This window comes from Bubalus kerabau, chromosome 2 (genome assembly GCF_029407905.1).
Source record: "Bubalus kerabau isolate K-KA32 ecotype Philippines breed swamp buffalo chromosome 2, PCC_UOA_SB_1v2, whole genome shotgun sequence".
Classification (NCBI taxonomy): domain Eukaryota; kingdom Metazoa; phylum Chordata; class Mammalia; order Artiodactyla; family Bovidae; genus Bubalus; species Bubalus kerabau.
Window position 1 is genome coordinate 116864441 of NC_073625.1, and position 21242 is coordinate 116885682.

The following is a 21242-nucleotide window of genomic DNA, read 5'->3' on the forward strand; positions in this document are numbered from 1 at the left end:
GAAAGGAGAAATGGCACAGAGCAGAAGGGAGAGCCAGTCAAAAGGTGTTAGCCAGTTGGCCCCTGCTATGGCTGATGGCTGCTCCATCCTTGGGACCTTCCAAGAAGCGTGTCTGAGAGCCATCTGTCCCAGCAATGAAACAGGGAGCATCTGTCTGTGGGCCCCCATTCCCCTTGGCTTGTGGGTTGCTCCCCAGGGCCCAATTCTCCCAGTTCTTCACTGCTGTGTGAGGGCTTAATAGCCCCCAGAAGCATCCCAAGCCTTAGTATCAGGGAGGTCCTGGAACAGAGGCCAGATGGCACATGGCAAGGCTCTGCCTGCTCACTGGTAGGAAGCTGGTCCCTGCAGCAGTGGCTGAAATAGGCAGCAAGGCAAAGAGGACTTGAAATGGTGCATGAAAGCTGTCCCACCTCCTGGCTCTATGGAGCACATGCTTTATGCCTCAGCTCTTCCAGCCACAGATGTCTTTTCCTGCCCAGGGATGTAGGAACCTGAGGGAGAGACAGCCCTGGACCCTGTTTGGGAGAGCCCCACCCACACCTCCAGAGCCTGAGATGTCCTTTCCTTGCCAGGAAGAGTTTTTCAGGGCAATGTGGAATGTGACCTCTCCAGTGGGGATCAGTCTGTGGGCCTCATAGACAGCTCAACAGTGCTGATTTGCAGGCCCTTTCTCCTTTCTTGAGTCAGTGCTCATTCCTTCCAAATGCCTAAAAACTCCATCCCATTCTTTCCTGTCTCTCCTTCATTATCCCCCACCCCAACCAGGGTCCCCACAGATGTTCCAGTACCAACACAGGCTCCTCGTTAGTTGAGTGTACAGATGGTGCATGTGTGCATGCAAATTTGATTTCTACCCAGCCCTCCATCATTCCTCCCTGTGTCCCTCTAGTATCTTTCCCATGAAAGTCATTTCCCTGGCAGTGGCATACAACCTGGGCAAAGCCCTGAGAAAGCAGAGGGCTCCCTGTAATGTAAGTCAAAATCACAATGAGAAATTCAGGTCCACAAAAATGTCTAAAATTAAAAGGACCAGTGATACCAGTGTTGATGAGAATATGGAGACTGGAACTCTCATATGTTGCTGGTGTAGTATAAGTGGGCACAATTAATTTAGAAAACTGTTTGATGCTGTATACTAAAGCTAGACACGTGACCCAGCAATTTCATTCCTGGGTGTATGTATACATACCTGAGATATATACAAGATTGTTGATAGTGGTATTATTCAGAATAGCGAAAGACTAGAAATAACCCAGAATCCATCAATAGGAAAATAGAAAAAATTAATTGTGGTATATTTCTACAATGGATACTACCTTAAAACAAAAAAAGAATGAACCACTGTTATATACAACAACATGGGTGAATTTCCCAGGCATAAAGTTAAGAAGTCAGATGCAAGAAATTATGTATGCATAGTCCCATTTATTTGAAGTTCAAAAATAGGCAGAAATACTTTATGGTGATAGAGGTGAGAATGGTGGTCCTTGGAGGGATATTGACTGGAAATGGACACAAGGGAGCCTACTGAGATGCTGACAACATCCTATATCCTGATCTGAGTAGTGAATGCACCCTGGGTGTTCAGTTCAGTTCAGTCACTCATGTCCAACTCTTTGCAACCCCATGGTTTGGAGCACACCAGGCTTCCCTGTCCTTCACTATCTCCCGAAGTTTGCTCAAATTCATATCCATTGAGTTGGTGATGCCATCCAACCATCTCATACTCTGTCACTCCCTTCTCCTCCTACCCTTAATCTTTCCCAACATCAAGGTCTTTTCCAATGAGTCGGCTCTTCACATTAGGTGGCCAAAGTTATTGGAGCTTCAGCATAACTCCTTGCAAAGAATATTCAGGATTGATTTCCTTTAGGATTGAGTGGTTTGATCTCCTTGCTTTTCAAGGGATTCTCAAGAGTCTTCTCCAGCACTGCAGTTTGAAAGCATCAGTTGTTTGGCACTCAGCCTTCTTTATGGTCCAACTCTTACATCTGTACTTGACTACTGGAAAAACCATAGCTTTGACTATATGGACCTTTGTTGGCAAAGGAATGTCTCTGCCTTTTAATACAATGTCTAGGTTTGTCATAGCTTTCCTTCCATGGAGAAAGTGTGTTTTAATTTCATGGCTGCAGTCACTGTCCACAGTGATTTTGGAGCCCAAGAAAATAGTCTGTCATTGTTTCCATTTTTTTCCCTCATCTATTTGCTATGAAGTGACGGGACTGAATGACATGATCTTAGTTTTTTTAATGCTGAGTTTTAAGAATTCACCAAGCTGTATACTACTTGAGATTGGCGGAGCTAACTCTATGTGGACTGTACCCTAATAAAAGAAATGAAGGAAGAGAGGGCTCCCTGGAAACAGGTTTCCGTGCTATAACCCAAGGAAATAGGGGTTAGGGTATGGAGGGATCTATTCTCAGGGCTTTGCAAACTTAGATGCTTCCTCCCACCTCTCTTTATCTACACATTTGGTACCTGCAGGGATTCACTCAGACCTGCAGAGTTGGTATAAAGATTAATATTTTAAAAATTCATTTATTTGGCTGCACTGAATCAGGATCTTAAGTTTTGGTATTGGAACTCATAGTTGCAGGGATTTACTCCCCTGACCAAGGGTCGATCCTTGGGCCCCTGCTTTGGGTACTTGGAGTGTTAGCCACTAGACCACCAGAGAAGTATAAAGATTATTTGAAAGAGGAAACATTTGACCTACAAAAGATGCAGAAAGAAATGTTATCTGAACTTCTCTTGTCTGACTAAACCAGAGCCTTCTAAAAATACAGCTGCCATTAATCCCTGTCCAAGGGACTTTCCAGCCAATTTCAGCTGCCATGGAGACAGACTGCCAATGGTACCTTCCATGTTTTCCCACAGAAGTGCTAAGTTCTGTGCCTTTGTTAAGGGCAGTGTAGAAACCTTTATCTCTGGTTATTCAGTGAGAACAGCTTCATGGTGCACGTGTAAGTAAACTTTGTCTCTTCTTCTGTTCATCTGTCTTTTCTCAGTTAGCTGGCCTCCAGTCACTGCACCCAGGTTGGAAGAGGAAAAAGGTTTGCCTCCCAACAAACACAGAACTTGTTTGCTGTGGCCTGTGGGGCTATACTATAGCTCAGTGGCCTAGCAGATCTAGAACCTTATATTTCAAGGACATTTTACTGGGTTAACTCTTTTGTCAGACCCTTTGCAGGCCAGTGCTTAGGCTTTACTGGATATCCTTGTCTTGAGTCGAATTCATCCCTAAAATGTGCACTGGCTTATTGAGGGTGAGGGAGTTCTGAATATTCTTGATGAGAAAGCCAGACCCAAATGACAGCTGCATTCTTCCATTGGTTCAGGTTGAGAAATCTGTAGTTTTCTTGACTTCTCTCTTCCTTTGATAGCCCACATCAATCTAGCAGGAAATCATGTCAGCTCTACTTTCAAAATATATCCAGAATCTGACTGACTCTCACTACCTCCTCTGATACCATCATGGTCAGAGCCACCCTCCTCTTTCACCTGGACTAGGGCAAAACCTAACTCCCAGTTTCTGTTTCAGCACAGGGCTGCCAGAGTGGTCCTTCCAAATCCCAAGTCAGATTTCATCACTCCACAGCTCAAAACTCCCCAGGGATTGCTCCCAGCTCACTCATAGAGAGCAGCCCCCAAGGCTGGCAAGGCCCTTTATCACCCATGCCTTATCACCTACTCCCCTGACCCCCAACTCTGCTCTCTCATGAGGCTCCAGTCACATGGGCTCTTTGCTGTTTCTTGATCTAGGTCCTGCCTTAGTCTCTGGATCTTTCTCTATGAGTTCTGCTGTCTGGAGTGTTCTTCCCCATGTATCCACTTGACTAACTTTCTCACCAACTTGGAGTCATGGCTCAGATCCCATAGTGTTATTTAATACTGCAACCTGCCCCTCATCTCTGCATGCCACACACACCAGGTTCTTCTTACCTATCTTTCCCCCTCTTTTTTTCATAATATTCATCCCTATACCATTCACTTACTTCTTATGTTTATTGTTTGAACTATCTTGGTTCACCAGGGAGTTAGTTCCACAAGGGCAGGGATCTGTTTTACTCAGTGATGTATCCTGGGTGCCGAGAACAGTGTCTGACATCTAGTAAGGTGTTCCACACATGTTTGCTAAACTAATAAAACTAGCCTCCTATGTTCATTCAGGGTGAGACCTGAATTGGGCTGAACAAAATGTTCAGGAGCTTTCTGGTTAAGACTATTATGGCCTCAAGGTCAACAGTCATGTGTCCAGCCTTGGAAATTCCCGCAGGTACAGTGGAAGATGGACTGACAAAATTCAGCAAAACCCAGGAAAGCATTCAGTCAGGCTTCCCTTCTAGTAGATTCCTGGTTAGATCCCATGATAGGCAACTGGGCTGGAGCTGAGCTGTTGATTACTAGATGATGAAAAGCAAAAGGAAATAGAGAAGGAAATCCCATGGTGGGGGGTGAAAAGGGTACCTGGAGTACCTCGGTCTGTAGTTTAAGCCACCAGCTGCTGGAATGAGGAAGTCTCTCTCCTCGCTGGGGTGGGGCAGACAGGTGGGTCAGGAGGAGAGGGAGGTGGCAGAAAGTAGCACATTCTTGCTGAATTTCTCCTGTTTTCTCAAGGGTGAAACTTCATACTAAATCACTCACTCATTACTGTGTGCATGCTCAGTCACTCAGTCGAGTCTGACTCTGAGACACCATGGACTGCAGACCGCTAGACTCATTACTAGATCTGATCAAATAGAATTCAGGTCTTTGCTGTGGCCCCAGGGTCTCCTAAACTCCCCCAAAGGGAAATTCATTTCTCCCATTTTATAAAGTGAAGGACTGAGGTTGAGCAGGATGGTGGAAGGGCTCAGCCTGGCAGGAAGACTCTACAGATTAGCAGTGTGGTTGGAACTGGGGTCCAGGATCCCTGATCCCAAGTGCTGGGCTGAGTCCCAGACAGACTCCCTCTCCTCTCGTTGAGTCTTCTTGCCCACCCCCCTCACCCCCACCCCGTGCCCTAGAATGACTTCCTTCTCCTTCCAGGCCACAGAGCCCTTTATCCCAACACAGGGGAGGTTCTGTTTTTAGTTTACTTTTAAAAATCTTTTGGCCATCCTTTGTGGCATGTGGGGTGTTATTCCCCAGTCACGGATCCAACCCAAACGCTCTGCATTGTAACTGCGGAGTCTTAACCACTGGACTTCGAGGGAAGTCCCCAGGGTGAAATTCTAGAAGCCAGTGTCTTACAGGAAGCAGATCCTCAGCTGTCAGGGCCAAGATGACCTCAGAGGCCATGACAGAGGCCCATAGAAACCAAATAACTTGTGCAAGATCACATAGCCTCTAGGCCATAATTAAGGAAGGAGCTGGAAACAGAGCCTAGACCTTCTGGATTCCACTTTAAAGTTCCTTCCCGCCATGAGATTTTTGTGGTTTCTTGATGCTTGTCCAACAAGCTTTCCTCTGCTGTAGAACTGCTTTCTCCACAAAACTCTGGCCCTAAGACCCCCAAGGTACCTTGTCTGGCCTCTGGCTATGGCCATAACAGCCTACGTCCTGGGCCCTTTGAGGGGATAAGATTCTTCACTGGGGCATTTGGAAATATATTCTGCAGCCTCATTCTCCTTCTTGTGGCCAAATCCCTAAACTTCCCTCAGTCATTACCCTCAGCATCCCCCTTCCCAGGCCTGGGGACTCAGACCAGCACACTTACCCTTTCCCTTCTTCGAGGAGCGCGCTCCCTGCCCTGCACCTACAGGCTGGCCCAGGACAGGATCCTGCCTCTGGCTGGCATGGAGGATCCCAGAATGTAAAGACAGAAGGATGTTAGGGATCAGAGTCCTTCCCCACACTAGAGAGTTGTCTCCTGCAAACCTCAGGGGGCTGTTCCTTATATGACTTGAGGATCCGAGTGGACATCAGGGTTCGTTTATTGAGCACTTAAAATGTATATGTTTTCAATAAGCACCAAGTATGTAGGCACTATATTAGAGCCTTTTTATTGCTCTAATCCTCAAAAAACAGCCCGGTAAGGTAAGGATTAGGCCCATTTTACAGATCAGGAGGTTGAGGTTCAGAAAGCTCTTTAGTTTGCCCTTGACCATAGTGGTAATAGAGCTTCCCTGAGGCTCAGCTGGTAAAGAATCCGCCTGCAATGTGGGAAGATCCCCTGGAGAAGGGAAAGGCTACCCACTCCAGTATTCTGGCTTGGAGAATTTCATGGACTGTCCATGGGGTCTCAAAGAGTCGGACACTATTGAGCGAGTATTGAGCGAGACTTTCACTTTCATGTTCATAGAGGTAATAAGTCCAGAATTAGGAATAAAACCCATGTCTCTCTAACTAGAAGTCAAAATCCCATGCACAGGGGGGTGGGGTGGCGGGGGAAGCTTGTGGGAAGGGGAAGCATGTATGAAACATTTTCTGCCATGGTTTCCCTGGTTGCAGGAACCAGGGGGTGAATGTCACTGTAGAAAGGATTCCATATCTTCAAACTTTAGGGAGGAGGAGTCAGTGGGCAAGGGGGGCAGGAGGGTTGGCTCCTTGTCAGTCCTGACACACAGCCTGCCAGCTCTCAGCCTGTGCACTTGTGATCACTTGGTTGCATCCTGGAAACTAGCTAGTCACACCTAAGCAGGTGGCCCGCCCATCCTCCGCGGGTTGAGGAAGCAGGAAAAGGCGGCAGTGAGAGGAGTGGGCAGAGCTGCTGGCAATGGTGGCCGGAATCCCAGCTACGATGAGCTTTCTCTGGTGCCTGGCTCTGCCCCTTTTCTTCTGCTGCTGGGAGGCTGGGGCCCACAGGAGCTCTGCAGGTAAGGAGGTGAGAGGGTGTCTGTGGGCTTCTCTCCTGACTCTGGGTGGGAGTTTCTATACTACAGCTCTTTGTGGGTGAAAGTAGCTCTCTTGGGTTAGTTACAATCAATCAAAAAGCTATACAGCCTTCCCAGGTGGTTCTAGTGGTAAAGAACCTGCCTGCCAATGCAGGAGACATAAGAGATGTGGGTTTGATCCCTGAGTCAGAAAGATCCCCTGGAGGAGGACATGGCAACCCACTCCAGTATTCTTGTCTGGAGAATCCCATGGACAGAGGAGCTTGGTGGGCTTCAATCCCTAGGGTGGCAAAGAGTTGGACATGACTGAAGCAACTGAGCACGCATAAAACTATACTTGAAGTATTGCGTGCGTGTGTTCTCAGTCATATCTGGTTTTTTGTGACCCCATGGACTCCTCTGTCCATAGGATTATCCTGGCAAGAATACCAGGGTGGGTTGCCATTTCCTTCTCCAGAGCATCTTCTCAACCTAGGGATCGAACCCACATCTCCTTCGGCTTCTACCTTGGCAGATGGATTCTTAAGACTGAGTCACCTGGGCTGCCCCACTTGAAGTATGACTATCATTGATAAAGAGTACACAGTGGCAAAGGGTCAGCTTAAGTGCGTGTGAGGCTGCAGTCCATGCACATGTGAGGTTGCTTTGGGTTTGTCTTTATGCCTGTGGGGTGTGAGTATGTGTGGAGGGAAGAATAGGGAGTCAGTGGGTGCAGGCTGGCGATAAATCTGATTAAAGCCAAAGAATGTGGCTTGACAACATTCTTTCTCCTTCAAGTTAATGTTTTAGCACTGCTGCTGCTGCTGCTGCTAAGTCGCTTCAGTCGTGTCCGACTCTGTGTGACCCCATAGACGGCAGCCCACCAGGCTCCCCCATCCCTGGGATTCTCCAGGCAAGAACACTGGAGTGGGTTGCCATTTCCTTCTCCAATGCATGAAAGTGAAAAGTGAAAGGGAAGTCGCTCAGTCGTGTCCGACTCTTCGCGACCCCATGGACTGCAGCCCACCAGGCTTCTCCGTCCATGGGATTTTCCAGGCAAGAGTGCTGGAGTGGGGTGCCATTGCCTTCTCCGAATGTTTTAGCACAGATTTCCTTTAAAAGTCCATTAAATTTTTAAAAATTGTATATTGGAGTATAGCTGATTGAGAATGTTGTGATAGCTTCAGGTGCACAGCAAAATGACTCAGCCACACACATACATGTACCCATTCTCCCCAAACTCCCCTCCCATCCAAGCTGTCACATGATGTTTGTTCATCAGAGTTCCCTGTGTTATACAGTAGGTGCTTGTTGTAAAAACGTGTTTTTGTTTGAAAAGTCTGACTGTCACAGACGGCTTGTGGAGGGTGGATTCCGAGAGAGGCAGGGCTTTTATGAAAGAAAAGAACGAACATTGACCTGTAACAGAAATGGTGCCAAGCTTGTCACATGCTTTATCTTTTGTAAAAATAGACTGTGTTTTTTAGAGAAGTTTTAGGTTCACAACAAAACTGAGCAGAAACTGCAAGGGTTCCTAAAGAAGCTTTGTCTCCCACCTTCTCACCACCCCCTCCATTATCAACATGTCTCACCAGAAGTATTCATGTGTTACAACTGAGAAATCTACAGTGACACATCATTATCACACATTGTCTTTCAAAACTTAATTTTTTTAGAGCAGTTTTAGTTTCACAGCAAAATGGAAAGGAAGGTACAGAGATTTCGCATATACCCCTGTCACTAGCTTTTTAATCCTCACAATAACCCTGTGAGAGATACATTCTTACCCTCATCTACCCCCTGCCCCCCAAGCGAGGAGACTGAGGCTTCTTACCAGCATGAAGTAACTTTGCAGAGCCAGGATTTTATTCCACACATCATGCCTAAACTGGACCACACTGCCTCCTGCACTCATTATCTCCCAGGCGTGTGCTACACATTTAATATAGTGTTCCCAACCAAGTGAATTAGGTACCTCAAGCTCCATTCTACAGATGGGACAATGCAGGCGTGGAGCCAGTAGACCTGGGCAGGTCACAAGTTTGGGAAGCGGCAAGCAAACAGAGGAGAGGGGACTCGAATTCCGGGTCCAAGGTCTACATGCTTTCCTCTCCCCAAGTTTGATTTGAGGAAATGGTTCAGGAGAGCTGCAGCACTCTAGGGCTATCAAGGGCCAGGATGGGCTTTGCTCTATTTGAGAAGACCCTGGGCAGGTAAGAGAGTTGGGTTGGGGGTCATAAGAGCCCCGAAGACGAACAGGCGATGGGTTTGGGAAGCCTGAGGAGGTTCCACAGCAGGATAACACCACGGGGCTCCCAAGAAAGGAAGAAAATGTGTCAGGGGAGGTCAGCATCAGACCCCATGGTTGGGTTTCGGGCTGTGTGGGCTGCCGCAGAGAAGCTCTGCCTCCAGCTGTGGGGACTGAGGAGCCTCAGAGAAACTGAAGTGAGGAGAAGCAAGTATATCCCTGCAAAAGTGTGATTTGTGTGTGTAGGTAGACAACACCGAATGGGCAGTGAGAACGAGGGCCATGACCGCATATGCAGCACGTGGGCACAGCCTGGAACTCTCGCTGTATGAAAGTAGGTTGTGAGCTCTCAGGTGACTCCTTGAGAGGACATGCTCGGGGAGGGATGCTTAACGACCCCCGGAAGGCTTAGCAATGGAAGCACTTCCGTATTCCCCTTCCTCTCTGGTGCTCACCCCCATGACAAGGCAGGTAGGAGACGCTCACTGGTAGGAGACAGAGTCAGGATTTGCACCAGTAAATCATCAGACTCCAGCTAGCAGGCAACACAGCTATGACTAGAACGCAGTCTCTTGCCTCTTAGCCCAGTGTTCCTTCATCATCCAGGGGGAGACACAAGAGGACAAGCCAAGGGCCTGTTCTGATATCCTGGGTAGAGATGACCAAATGGCACTGGCCATCCTGAGAGTCCTTGGGTACTTCTGGGACAGTAGGTCTCATAAAAGGCCATCTTAAACCATCAGAACCCCCCAAAAGTGTGCATATGCTTTTGTCTTTTTCCTTCTGAGAATAGGGTTACTAGATAAAACACTTGGTAAATTTGAATTTCAGGTAATGACTTTTTCAGTATGTCTTAAATATTACATGTACAGGAGGCGGTGATCAAAACCATCCCCAAGAAAAAGAAATGGAAAAAGGTAAAATGGTTCTCTGACGAGGCCTTACAAATAGCTGAGAAAAGAATAGAAGCAAAAGGCAAAGGAGAAAAGGAAAGATATACCATCTGAATGCAGAGTTCCAAAGAATAGCAAGGAGAGATAAGAAAGCCTTCCTGAGTGAACAATGCAAAGAAATAGAGGAAAACAATAGAATGGGAAAGACTAGAGATCTCTTTAAGAAAATTAGAGATACCATGGAAACATTTCATGCAAAGATGGGCACAATAAAGGACAGAAATGGTATGGACCTAACAGAAGCAGAAAATATTAAAAAGAGTTGGCAAGAATACACAGAAGAACTATACAAAAAAGATCTTAATGACCCAGATAACCACAATGGTGTGATCACAGACCTAGAGCCAGACATCTTGGAGTGCAAAATCAAGTGGCTTTAGGAAGCATCACTACAAACAAAGCTAGTGGAGATGATGGAATTTCAGCTGGGCTATTTCAAATCTTTAAAGATGATGCTGTGAAAGTGCTGCACTCACTATGCCAGCAAATTTGGAAAACTCGGCAGTGGCCACACAACTGGAAAAGGTCAGTTTTCATTCCAGTCCCAAAGAAGGGCAATACCAAAGAATGTTCAAACTACCACACAATTGCACTCATTTCACACGCTAGCAAAATAATGCTCAAAATTCTCCAAGCTAGGCTTCAACAGTAAGTGAACCATGAACTCCCAGATGTTCAAGCTGGAGTCAGAAAAGGCAAAGGAACAAGAGATCAAATTGCCAACATCCGTTGGAGCATAGAAAAAGCAACAGAATTCCAGAAAAACATCTACTTCTGCTCCATTGATTACGCTAAAGCCTTTGACTGTGTGGATCACAACAAACTGTGGAAAATTCTTAAAGAGATAGGAATACCAGACCACCTTACTGGCCTCCTGAGAAACCTGTATGCAGGTAAGGAAGCAACAGTTAGTACCAGACATGGAACAATAGACTGGTTCAAAATTAAGAAAGGAGTACATCAAGGCTGTATATTGTCATCCTGCTTATTTAACTTTTATGCAGAGTACATCATGCGACATGCCAGGCTGAATGAAGTACAAGCTGGAATCAAGATTCCCAGGAGGACTATCAATAACCTCAGATACGCAGATCACACCACCCTTATGGCAGAAAGCAAAGAGGAATTAAAGAGTCTCTTGATGAAGGTGAAAGAGGAGAGTGAAAAATCTGATTTAAAACTCAACATTCAAAAAATGAAGATCATGGCATCCAGTCCCATCGCTTTATGGCAAATAGATAGGGAAACAATGGAAACAATGACAGAATTTATTTTTAGGGGCTCCAAAATCACTGCAGATGGTGACTGCAGCCATGAAATTAAAAGGTGCTTGCTCCTTGAAAGAAAAGCTGTGACAAACCTAGACAACATATTAAAGAGCAGAGACATTGTTTTGCCTATCAAGGTCTGTATAGTCAAAGCTTTGGTTTTTCCAGTAGTCACGTATGGATGTGAGAGACCATAAAGGAGGCCGAGTGCCAAAGAACTGATGCTTTTGAACTGTGGTGTTGGAGAAGACTCTTGAGAGTCCTTTGGACAGCAAGGAGATCCAACCAGTCAATCATAAAGGAAATCAACCCTGAATATTCATTGGAAGGACTGATGCTGAAGCTGAAGCTCCAAAACTTTGGCCACCTGATGCAAAGAGCCAACTCATTAGAAAGGACCCCAATGCTGGGAAAGATTGAAGGCAGGAGGAGAAGGGGACACCAAAAGACAAGATGGTTGGATGTCATCACTGACTCAATGGATGTAAGTTTGAATGAGCTCTGGGAGATGGTTAAGGACAGGGAAGCCTGGCGTGCTGCAGTCCACGGGGTTGAAAAGAGTCAGACACAACTGAGGGACTGAACAACAACAAATATTACCTGAGAAATGCACATACTAAAAAATATTTATCATTAGCACTATTCTTTATTTATCTGACAAATTTAACTGGGCAGCCTGTATTTTTATTTGCTAAATTTGGCAACTCTCCTCAAGAGATCAGGGAAGGAAATGGCAACCCACTCCAATATTCTTGCCTAGAAAATCCTGTGGACAGAGGAGCCTGGTGGGCTGCTGTCTGTAGGGTCGCATAGAGTCGGACATGACTGAAGCAACTTAACATGCATGCAAGCTTTGGAGAAGGAAATGGCAACCCACTCCAGTATTCTTGCCTGGAGAATCCCAGGGTCGGAGGAGCCTGGTGGGCTGCCGTCTATGGGGTCGCACAGAGTCAGACATGACTGAAGCGACTTAGCAGCAGCAGCAGCAGCCTCACGAGATACCTCGGCCCCTCCCCCTCAACAGACAGGAGAGGCATCTATCAGCTCATAAATAATTCTGCTGCAGCCTCCCCTGGGGAACAAACGGCTGCTGGCCCTCCACTCACATGACCTCAGAGGGTCATTCAAGCAAGCAGAGACGTTCTGCCCTATGGAGTTGTTGTTCAGTCACTAAATCGTGTCTGACTCTTTGTGACCCCATGGACTACAACTTGCCAGGTGTCTCTGTCCTCCACTACTCCTGAAGTTTGCTAAAAAAATTCTATAGGAAGGTGACAAGGATTCTTTCAGAAAGTTCTGAGAGTTTTGGTTCCTGTTCCACAGTTCTTGGCTCACTTGGATCTTCTGCTTTTCTTTGCTCCCCCTTGAATTGGGATCCTGGCCACACATTCACTTTGATGGCTTCAGACCAATAAGCGTCTCGATTTGGGGCTGGCTTGCCTCAAGTGCTTCCCTAAAGGGCTTCCCTAGTGTCTCAGACGGTAAAGCGTCTGTCTGCAATGCAGGAGACCCGGGTTCAATCCCCTGGAGAAGGAAATGGCAGCCCACTCCAGTATTCTTCCCTGGAAAATTCCATGGATCACAGAGCCTGGTAGGCTACCCTCCATGGGGTCACAAAGAGTCTGACATGACTGAGCGACTTCACTTCATACTTTGCCTCAAGTGGGCCATCAGAGGACCTCAGCCAGGGCAATCCCAGTTCCATGGCTGCTACATGGGGCTGTCTTCCCAATATCGCTTCCTCTTCCTTGAAAATACAGTTGAAAAATAAGGTCAAATGATCCCTCCTCCCTGCTTCCTCCCAGCAGTGCCCAGGGATAAATCTAAGAGCCTGTGTCAAGTTAGTGCCTTGGGATTCACAGCTCACAGAGTTGCTCTTACCCAACACAGGCCCCAGTGGATCAGGCCACACAGAACTGCCTGCTGTGACTCCGGAGGTCTGGACAAGCTCAGAGGAAGACTTTCAGGCTACTGTCACTCCGGAGGTCTGGACAAGCTCAGAGGAAGTCTTTCAGGCTACTGACCTCATTGAGCCCTCTGCGTCAAACTACATCTCTTGGGAAACTCAAACCCTGAGCACCCAGACCTCTGATAAGACCTTCATCAGAGGCGGCACCATTTCAGAAGCAGAGACCAGGGAAGACAAGACCATGGCTCTCATGACAAGAAAGCCTTCCAAGTTCACGGCTGTGATCACTACTCCCACGGCGACATCATCCACAGGTGGCAGCCCCACAGGACGTGTAAGGACCACAGTTGACACTGTCACAGGCAGTGAGCTCTGGAAAGTTGTCTTTGAGAACCTTTGCACTTTTGACAGCTCTGAAGAAGCAAAGAGAATCTTGAAATTCACTCACATTTCTGCAGAAACCGAGGCCCTATCCTCAGAGAGCAGCGCCTCCCCTGACAGCTCAGTTCCAGCCATCACCACCTCACAAGCCCTGTCAGCAGACATCACTGCTCTGACGAAAGCCTTGGTTACCTACATCACCAACATCAAGGTGATCAACTGCAGAGTTATGGAAACAGAACCAACTGCTGCCATCCCTGGGACCTCACACATAGATCACAGCTCTGCAGGAGGACAGGCCCTGTCCCCCACTGAGAGGTCAGCCTTGCCTGACTCCACTGAAGCAAAATCACACCTTACTAGGAACACAACCTCTGCTGAGACCTGGACAATAGCCCACGCCACGGAATCAGTCACACCTGCGGTCACAGTCATCCTCAGTAGCACCCCAGAAAAGGAAACGACAGCAGCCAAGGCCAGCACCCCAAGTGGAACCTTGGTGACAGTCAGCAAGAACCTCTTGGAAGAAAGCTCAGCCCTCTCTGTTGAGACAACAAGCGACATCAGTATCTCAGGGATAATTACAGTCTTCACAGAGGATGCGACAATAGTAAGCAAAGTGACTTCCCCTGCTGGGTTCTCAGCTATGGTCTACAGCTTCTCCGAAGAAACCTCCACCACGAGTTCCACCTCCTCAGAGACTTCTGCCACACATACCACATTCAGTGGGCCCATTCCCTCTATCAGCAGGAGCTCTCTTTCTTCTTTCCATCTGCCTATGGTTGACAGCATCCCAGAAACAAGCATCACCTCAGCCAAGACCACAGCCTCAGCCAAGAGCAGCCCCACAGCCTCAGCCGACAGCACCCCAGAAACAAGTGTCTCCTCAACCGAGATCACAGCCTCAGCCAACAGCAGCCCCACAGCCTCAGCCGACAGCACCCCAGAAACAAGTGTCTCCTCAACCGAGATCACAGCCTCAGCCAACAGCAGCCCCACAGCCTCAGCCAAGAGCAGCCCAGAAACAAGTGTCTCCTCAAGCGAGATCACAGCCTCGACCAACAGTAGCTCAGAAACAAGCGTCACCTCAGCCAAGGCCACAGACTCAGCGAAGACCTTGAAAACAGCCAGCTCAGGTGGAGGGAAGCCCTCAACAACCTCGGCCAGCACTGCTCGGACAAGGTGGACAGATATTACCCCAGGTGAGTGGCTCCCCCATGTGTAATCTTTGGGAATTTGGAGTTTGGCATCTGTGTGTTTAAGGAGATGGGAAAAAGGAAAAATGAATCTGGAGGCTTCCTCTGAGCCCTGTCTCAGATGTCACCTCTTCATGATGTTCTAGTAACAAAACCAGTAAGAAGCAGAATTAAGGTAGGGTATGGAGAAAGTTCAGCGCTGGAAGTATGGAGAAATGGTTTGGGATCCTGTCTTTGCCCTGAGTGATGTAGGACAGGTCCCAGCCCGGCCCTTCCCCTCTGAGCCTCAGTTTCACTGCCAGGAGCTGGAGGGGGTTGCAGTGAGGTCCTTTCCAGTTCTGCCATTCTATGAGGTTAACTGTTGAGTAACTACTGTGCACCAGGAAGGGGCCAAATTTTATTTAAAAGACATAGCCTTCATGCTCTGAAAGCCTCTGGTTCAGCCAGAGATACTCCAAGTGGAAATAAGGCCCAAGGGGCTGCCCTCTGAGCAGCTGGGACCCCATGAGAGTTTAGCTCGCAGGATGCACTTTATGGGATTGGTAACATAAACGGTGGGGGCTTCCCAGGTGTCAAGCAGGAGAAGCAGGTTTAGCCCCTGGGTCAGGAAGATCCCCTGGAGAAGGAAATGCAACCCACTCCAGTATTCTTGCCTGGGAAATCCCACAGACAGAGGAGGCTGTCGGGCTACAGTCTATGGGGTTGCAAAGAGTCGGACCTGACAGCAATTAAATAGCACTTGCAAGTGTAAATGGTGGCTTAAAAATCAATCAATAAATTGGACAAAGATTTGGGAGTTGAAAGCTATACCTTGAAACAACTTCTTTAGGGAAGAAGTCCCTTGTCAGCAGTCAGCCCAGCTTCTGGTCAGCATGGAGACTTCACCTTCACTTCCCATCATCTTTCCTCATGCCTCATCCCAGCAGTATCTTCTGCTTGCCAGGCCTTTTGGGGAAGGTGAAATAAAAATATTAATCACAACCACTTTACTGAATATCTTTTGAATTTCAGGCAGAGGTGATATAAAAACATTTCACAGCCAGTAAGCATGGCAGCAGCTGAAGGTTGTCTCTGATGGCAGGCTTTGCATGTTATCTCCTCTAACTAAACCTTCAAAACCATTTTATGAAGTGGGTGTTCTTACTCTACCTGACAAGTGAGGAAATACATTTAAAGACGGTTAAAAAAGTAGCAGTGGAATTCCAAATGAAAGTCTGTTTGATTCCAAAACTGAGAGTCTCCTGTTGTGTTTTTATTTTTAAAGCTTAATGTATTAATATTTTTCTTTTAAAAAGATTTCATTTATTATGTGTTGATTAGATGATACATTGACATGATTTAAATTTCAATAAGTACATAGATTACATCTTAAAATGTCTTTCTTCTATTGCTGTCCCCTCATTACCCAATTTGCCTTTCACATATATCTGATGGTATCACTTTGTTGTGAATCCTCTTCTGGACATGCCATATGCACATGGAAGCATAAAAAGGAAGAGGGAAGATATCTTTTTATTATAGCAATATAATATAGATATTGATACTATATCATATAGCTATAGACAATATCTATCTTCTTCTTTTTTATGCAAATGGGACATGTGATAAACACAGATCTCTTGATACAAAGCTATCTTTTGGCATGGCTTCTCAGTATTTTGTTTTACCATAGTTTTTTAACCAATGTTTTCTGGATGGACATTTAGGTCATTTCCAGTATTTTTGTTATCATGAACAGTGTTGCAGTAAATAATACATTTTTCAGTTGTGTTATTTTCTGTAGGATAAACTTCTAGAAGTGCAATTGCTGGATTAATTCCAATTGTATTCTGATAGGAAGAATTGACTAAAAGGTGGCAGGTAAAGCTTAAGGCTCAAGGAAAGAATGAAGTTGTCTACAAAGCCTCTAAGTCAGGAAGGCTGGATTGAAAGACAGCTGCCACCTTAGAGCTGGAAGAACTGGCCAAGCACATCCCCTCAGAGACCAGCTTCTCTGCGGCCTTTCTCTGGCTGGCCCCGTTTCCAACAGCTTCATCCAAGGGCCCCAGGCCTTCAGAATATTCTAGATCCACTTTCATTTCTCCTTCCTTATACTACTCTTTTGACTTCTCCACATGTGGAGGGGGCCTTTACTGCTCATTTTCTTCCCTCTTGCTGGGAGGACATTATGATGGGTCCAGTTACCGGAGAGAAGGCATCTTTTCTCTGCAGTGAAGAGAGGGAACACTCTGTGTGAACATAGACACACTTATACATGAGCGTAGGCGCACATCTACAGAGCAGGGACAGAAGCTGGGGCCCACAGCTCACATCCTGATTCAGGAAATGACTTACCCATGCTTTTGGCTTCTCACGGTTCTCTACTTGCAGGCGCAGACGGAGGCTTCCTCCTCCTGAGGCTGAACGTGGCTTCCCCTGAAGACCTCACTGACCCCAGTGTGGCAGAGAGGCTGATGCATCAGGTGAGCAGGCACTCTTTGTGCCGGGGAGTGGAGAAGAGCGAGAGGGTCTTGGAGATGCTGGGGAAGATCTGCAGGATACAGAAGAGCTGCTGCTACATTAGGGAGGGTCTAGTTTTCTGTGGTAGAGAAGGCAATGGCACCCCACTCCAGTACTCTTGCCTGGAAAATCCCATGGGCGGAGGAGCCTGGTAGGCTGCAGTCCATGGGGTCGCTAGAGTCAGACACGACTGAGCGACTTCACTTTCCCTTTTCACTTTCATGCACTGGAGAAGGAAATGTCAACCCACTCCAGTGTTCTTGCCTGGAGAATCCCAGGGTGGGACAGCCTGGCTGCCGCCTATGGGGTCGCACAGAGTCGGACACGACTGAAGCGACTTAGCAGCAGCAGCAGCAGCAGTTTCTTGTGGAGTATTAGGAATGAAATCTAAGAATCTCTCCCTGGCTTTGTTTCTGCCTGTTTTTTTCTGAGTATTAAATTCCCCTCTCTGCTATATAAAAAAAATTCTTTCCCTCATCCCAATTTCCTTAGGCCCTAGGAAGATCAGGCTTTCTGGCCCCTGGGAGAAGGTTAAGGTTATTAATGGACAGATAGTCAGGACTTTAGTTGCACGTAGCAGCAACCCAATGCATCGGAGCTTATTTAAAAGGCAGGGAACTGGCTAAAAAACCTAGAAGTGGCTGTCCAGCTTCAGCTCTGGCTGGATCCAGAAGCTCAAACAGGATCATCAGGATTTTCCTTTTCTTTTCCCCTCTTAGCTCTTCCCCCTTCATTCCTCAGAGTCTTTCATGTGTAAGGAAAGGCAGCTGTGACAGCGCCAGATTCACAAGGCCCTTGTCTTTGCCAAGTGCCTCCTAAGGAAGGCCCGAGCTCATGGACATGGAAGGGCTACCACAACCGACAGCCTGACCTGAACCACATGGAATGGAATGAGAGACTGCAAAGGAAGTAGGGATGCTAGACAGAAGGGGAAAAAAATCAGAGATGTATGCTCTAGATGGACATCAAGATTGTATTTGTAGAAGCTGGGAAAATTCTCCTAAAACCCAGATCCCTGGACAAAGCTTCTAGTGCTGGAATTCTGGGATTGTATTTTGGGGGGATGGTGTGAGTCACTGGAAGGTTAGAATGAGTCAGCTCAGCCTAACTCTTATGTCCACATCTTGCTGCCAAGGAATGATGGGAAGAGGGAATATTTGGGCCCAATAGTTGGAGAAGGCAATGGCACCCCACTCCAGTACTCTTGCATGGAAAATCCCATGGGTGGAGGAGCCTGGTAGGCTGCAGTCCATGGGGTCGCTAAGAGTTGGACATGACTGAGTGACTTCACTTTCACTTTTCACTTTCATGCATCGGAGAAGGAAATGGACAACCCACTCCAGTGTTCTTGCCTGGAGAATCCCAGGGATGGGGAAGCCTGGTGGGCTGCCATCTGTGGGGTCGCACAGAGTCGGACATGACTGAAGTGACTTAGCAGCAGGTCTGTTAGTGGAACGGGGGCCGTAGGACTACCATAAGAAAGTCTCTGAACATAGCTTCCCTCGTGGTCTGTGGTGAAAAATCTGCCTGCCAATGCAGGAGATGCAGGTTCGAACCCTGGGTGGGGAAGATCCCCTGGAGAAGGAAACAGCAACCCACTCCAGTGTAGCCTGGCAGGCTACAGTCCATGGGGTCCATGGGGTCTCAGAAGAGTCAAACATGACTTAGCAACTAAACAACGAACACAACATGGAGTTTTGAAGAGGGACAGCCAAATAAATGACAGATTCCCAGGGCACATCCAAGTAGCAAGTGTGAATCAGCTAAAGCTATGTCAGATTTGAACCCCTCAAACTGGAAACTATTTCAGAGGTCAGAAAGAAGGTGTGGAGATAGGAGCAGATCAGTTGAGGTGTAGGAACCAGGCCATGCAGGTGTTGGGTATCAGTTCCTGTTGTGAGCTGGTTACTGGTGAAAGCTCAGAGGTCAAACAAGAAGCTTTGCAGTTAGGTAGATCTGAGTATGAGCTCCAGTTCCTAACTGTGTGAACTTCTGTAAGTTACTCCGTATTACTTTCCTCCCTTGTAAAATGAGGCTAGTATTACCTGCTTTATGGGGCTTCCCTGATGACTCAGCAGTAAAGAATCCCCCTGCAATGTAGCAGACACAAGGGACGCAAGTTCAATCCCTGGGATGGGAAAATCCCCTGGAGGAGGAAATGGCAACCCACTCCAGTATTCTTGTCTGAAATATTGTATGGAAACAGGAGCCTGGTGGGCTACAGTCCAAAGGTTTGCACAGAGCTGGACATTACTGAGCACACACACATGTGTGTGTACACACACCCACACACACACATAACTTGCTTTATAAGGTTTTTTGTTGTTCAATCTCTAAATCATGTCCAACTTTCTTGCAACCCCCTGGACTATAGCCCACCAGGCTTCTCTGTCCATAGGATTTTCCCAGGCAAGAATCCTGGAGTGGGTTGCCATTCCCTTCTCCAAGGTTTCTTCCTGAGCTAGGGATGGAACCGCGTCTCCTGCATTGACAGGCAGGAGCTCCCAGAGAAGTCCCTGCTTTATAAATGTTACTGTGGGATTTAAATGGTAGGAATGACAGAGCCTGTGTCCAGCCTGCAGGAGGCTCAGGAAGTGCTACTGGCCTCTTCATATGTCCTCTGTCCCTTCCTGTCCTTGGCCTGTGGTGAGCTCACGGGCCACAAGGGCTGGAAGTACCACCTTTTCCTTCTGCCTACCAGCTCAGCCATAAACTGGACATGCTTACGTTTCCTGTCCAAGTCTCCCTGCTGCGTGTCAGGAGTGGCTGAAGAACACCAGCCGCAACCAGGCACGGCTGCGTGCGGAAGGGAGCAGTGCTGCCTGTGACCTGGGCCCCACCACATCTGGAACCATGTGACTGTGCAGAGATGTACCTGGAAGGTTCCCATGTAGGTCAGCAGATCACGGCCTTACCCAGACCCCGTAGTGGGACTCGGGCTCACATATGCCTGGGGGTAGTGTGTAGGGAGGGGGTGGGGTCTGCCCCTTGCTGCAGAGATGACCTTGGGCTTCCGCGGGCATGTGTGTTGTACTTCAGTAAAGAGTGAGCTGATCCCCCATCTTTCACCTGTTGTGTGCTTGCATCCGGCATTAAAAGTATACTCAGTGTGGCTCAGGGATAACTTTATATGGTACAGGAATTTTGTGCACCTTCACCGCTACCTCCCTCCTTCATGCTTGCCTGGTTCTTGGGTTGAAATTTGATTAGAGCACTGGTCCTGAGGCCTGCTGAACTGTGAGCTCCTTCAGATCAGGACTCACATCTATTTATCTCAGGACTCCTTGAACCCGGAAGAACACCTGGGCTGGAGTAGGATCAGCACTGAGAGGATGCTTGGTAAATTGACTTGAATTTCAAGTTCTTGACACAAGCAGTGCTCAATCATTCCTTCCCCACAACTCACAAGTCATATTGTCTTTTAAAAATTAAATGTGGACTTTTTTTCTATTAAAGAAGTAAAACTTGCTTTTAAAGCTTAGAGAAATTCAAAAGGACCGAGGAAGGAGAAAAAAGAATTGAGAAGAGGAGGGGAGGAGAAAGACATGTCTAAAATCCTACCTCTGGTTGTCTGGAGTTGTCTAGTTGTATCTAACAAAACCATTGTTAATGTATATGTTCAGCCTCTCCTCGTGCGTGGTTCTGAGTGGATCTCCACCAAGGGGCACCTTATATTCAATATTTCCAAGATCGAAGTACTCAGCTTACCCCTAAACCTGCTCTGCCTACATCTTCCTCATCTCAGTTAATGTCAATTGCAAGGAACTCTTTTTTATTTCTCTGGGCTTTTTTTTTCTTTCACATTATAAATCCAGCTCATGAAGAAATTCTGTTGGCTCTAGTGTCATTAAAATATGCTCAGCATGTGATCCCATCTTCACTGCTCTCACCCTGGTCCAAGTTGCCATCATCTCTCACCTGGGTGACTAGTATCTTCCTAACAGGTCTCCCTGTCTCTACCTTTACCCTTCACCCCTTGTCTAGTCCTGGA

The 21242-nt window shown here is 47.2% G+C and overlaps 1 protein-coding gene across 1 annotated transcript; it reads left to right on the forward strand.

The window, feature by feature from the left end:
• Positions 1-6724: 6724 nt before the first annotated feature.
• MUC20 (mucin 20, cell surface associated) lies at positions 6725-20110 on the forward strand. The gene is made up of 4 exons (XM_055570091.1): positions 6725-6800; positions 13157-14758; positions 17123-17214; positions 20012-20110. Exons 1-4 carry the CDS (start codon positions 6725-6727, stop codon positions 20108-20110), a joined length of 1869 nt encoding a protein of 622 aa, XP_055426066.1.
• Positions 20111-21242: the final 1132 nt, after the last annotated feature.

What these genes read in the sequence shown, in the direction of transcription:
- MUC20 (XM_055570091.1), top strand. Translation starts at nt 6,725, where the DNA reads ATGAGCTTTCTCTGGTGCCTGGCTCTGCCCCTTTTCTTCTGCTGCTGG. An exon ending in GGCCCACAGGAGCTCTGCAG is followed by an intron (nt 6,801 to 13,156) that starts GTAAGGAGGTGA and finishes TACCCAACACAG; the next exon opens with GCCCCAGTGGATCAGGCCAC. An exon ending in GTGGACAGATATTACCCCAG is followed by an intron (nt 14,759 to 17,122) that starts GTGAGTGGCTCC and finishes CTCTACTTGCAG; the next exon opens with GCGCAGACGGAGGCTTCCTC.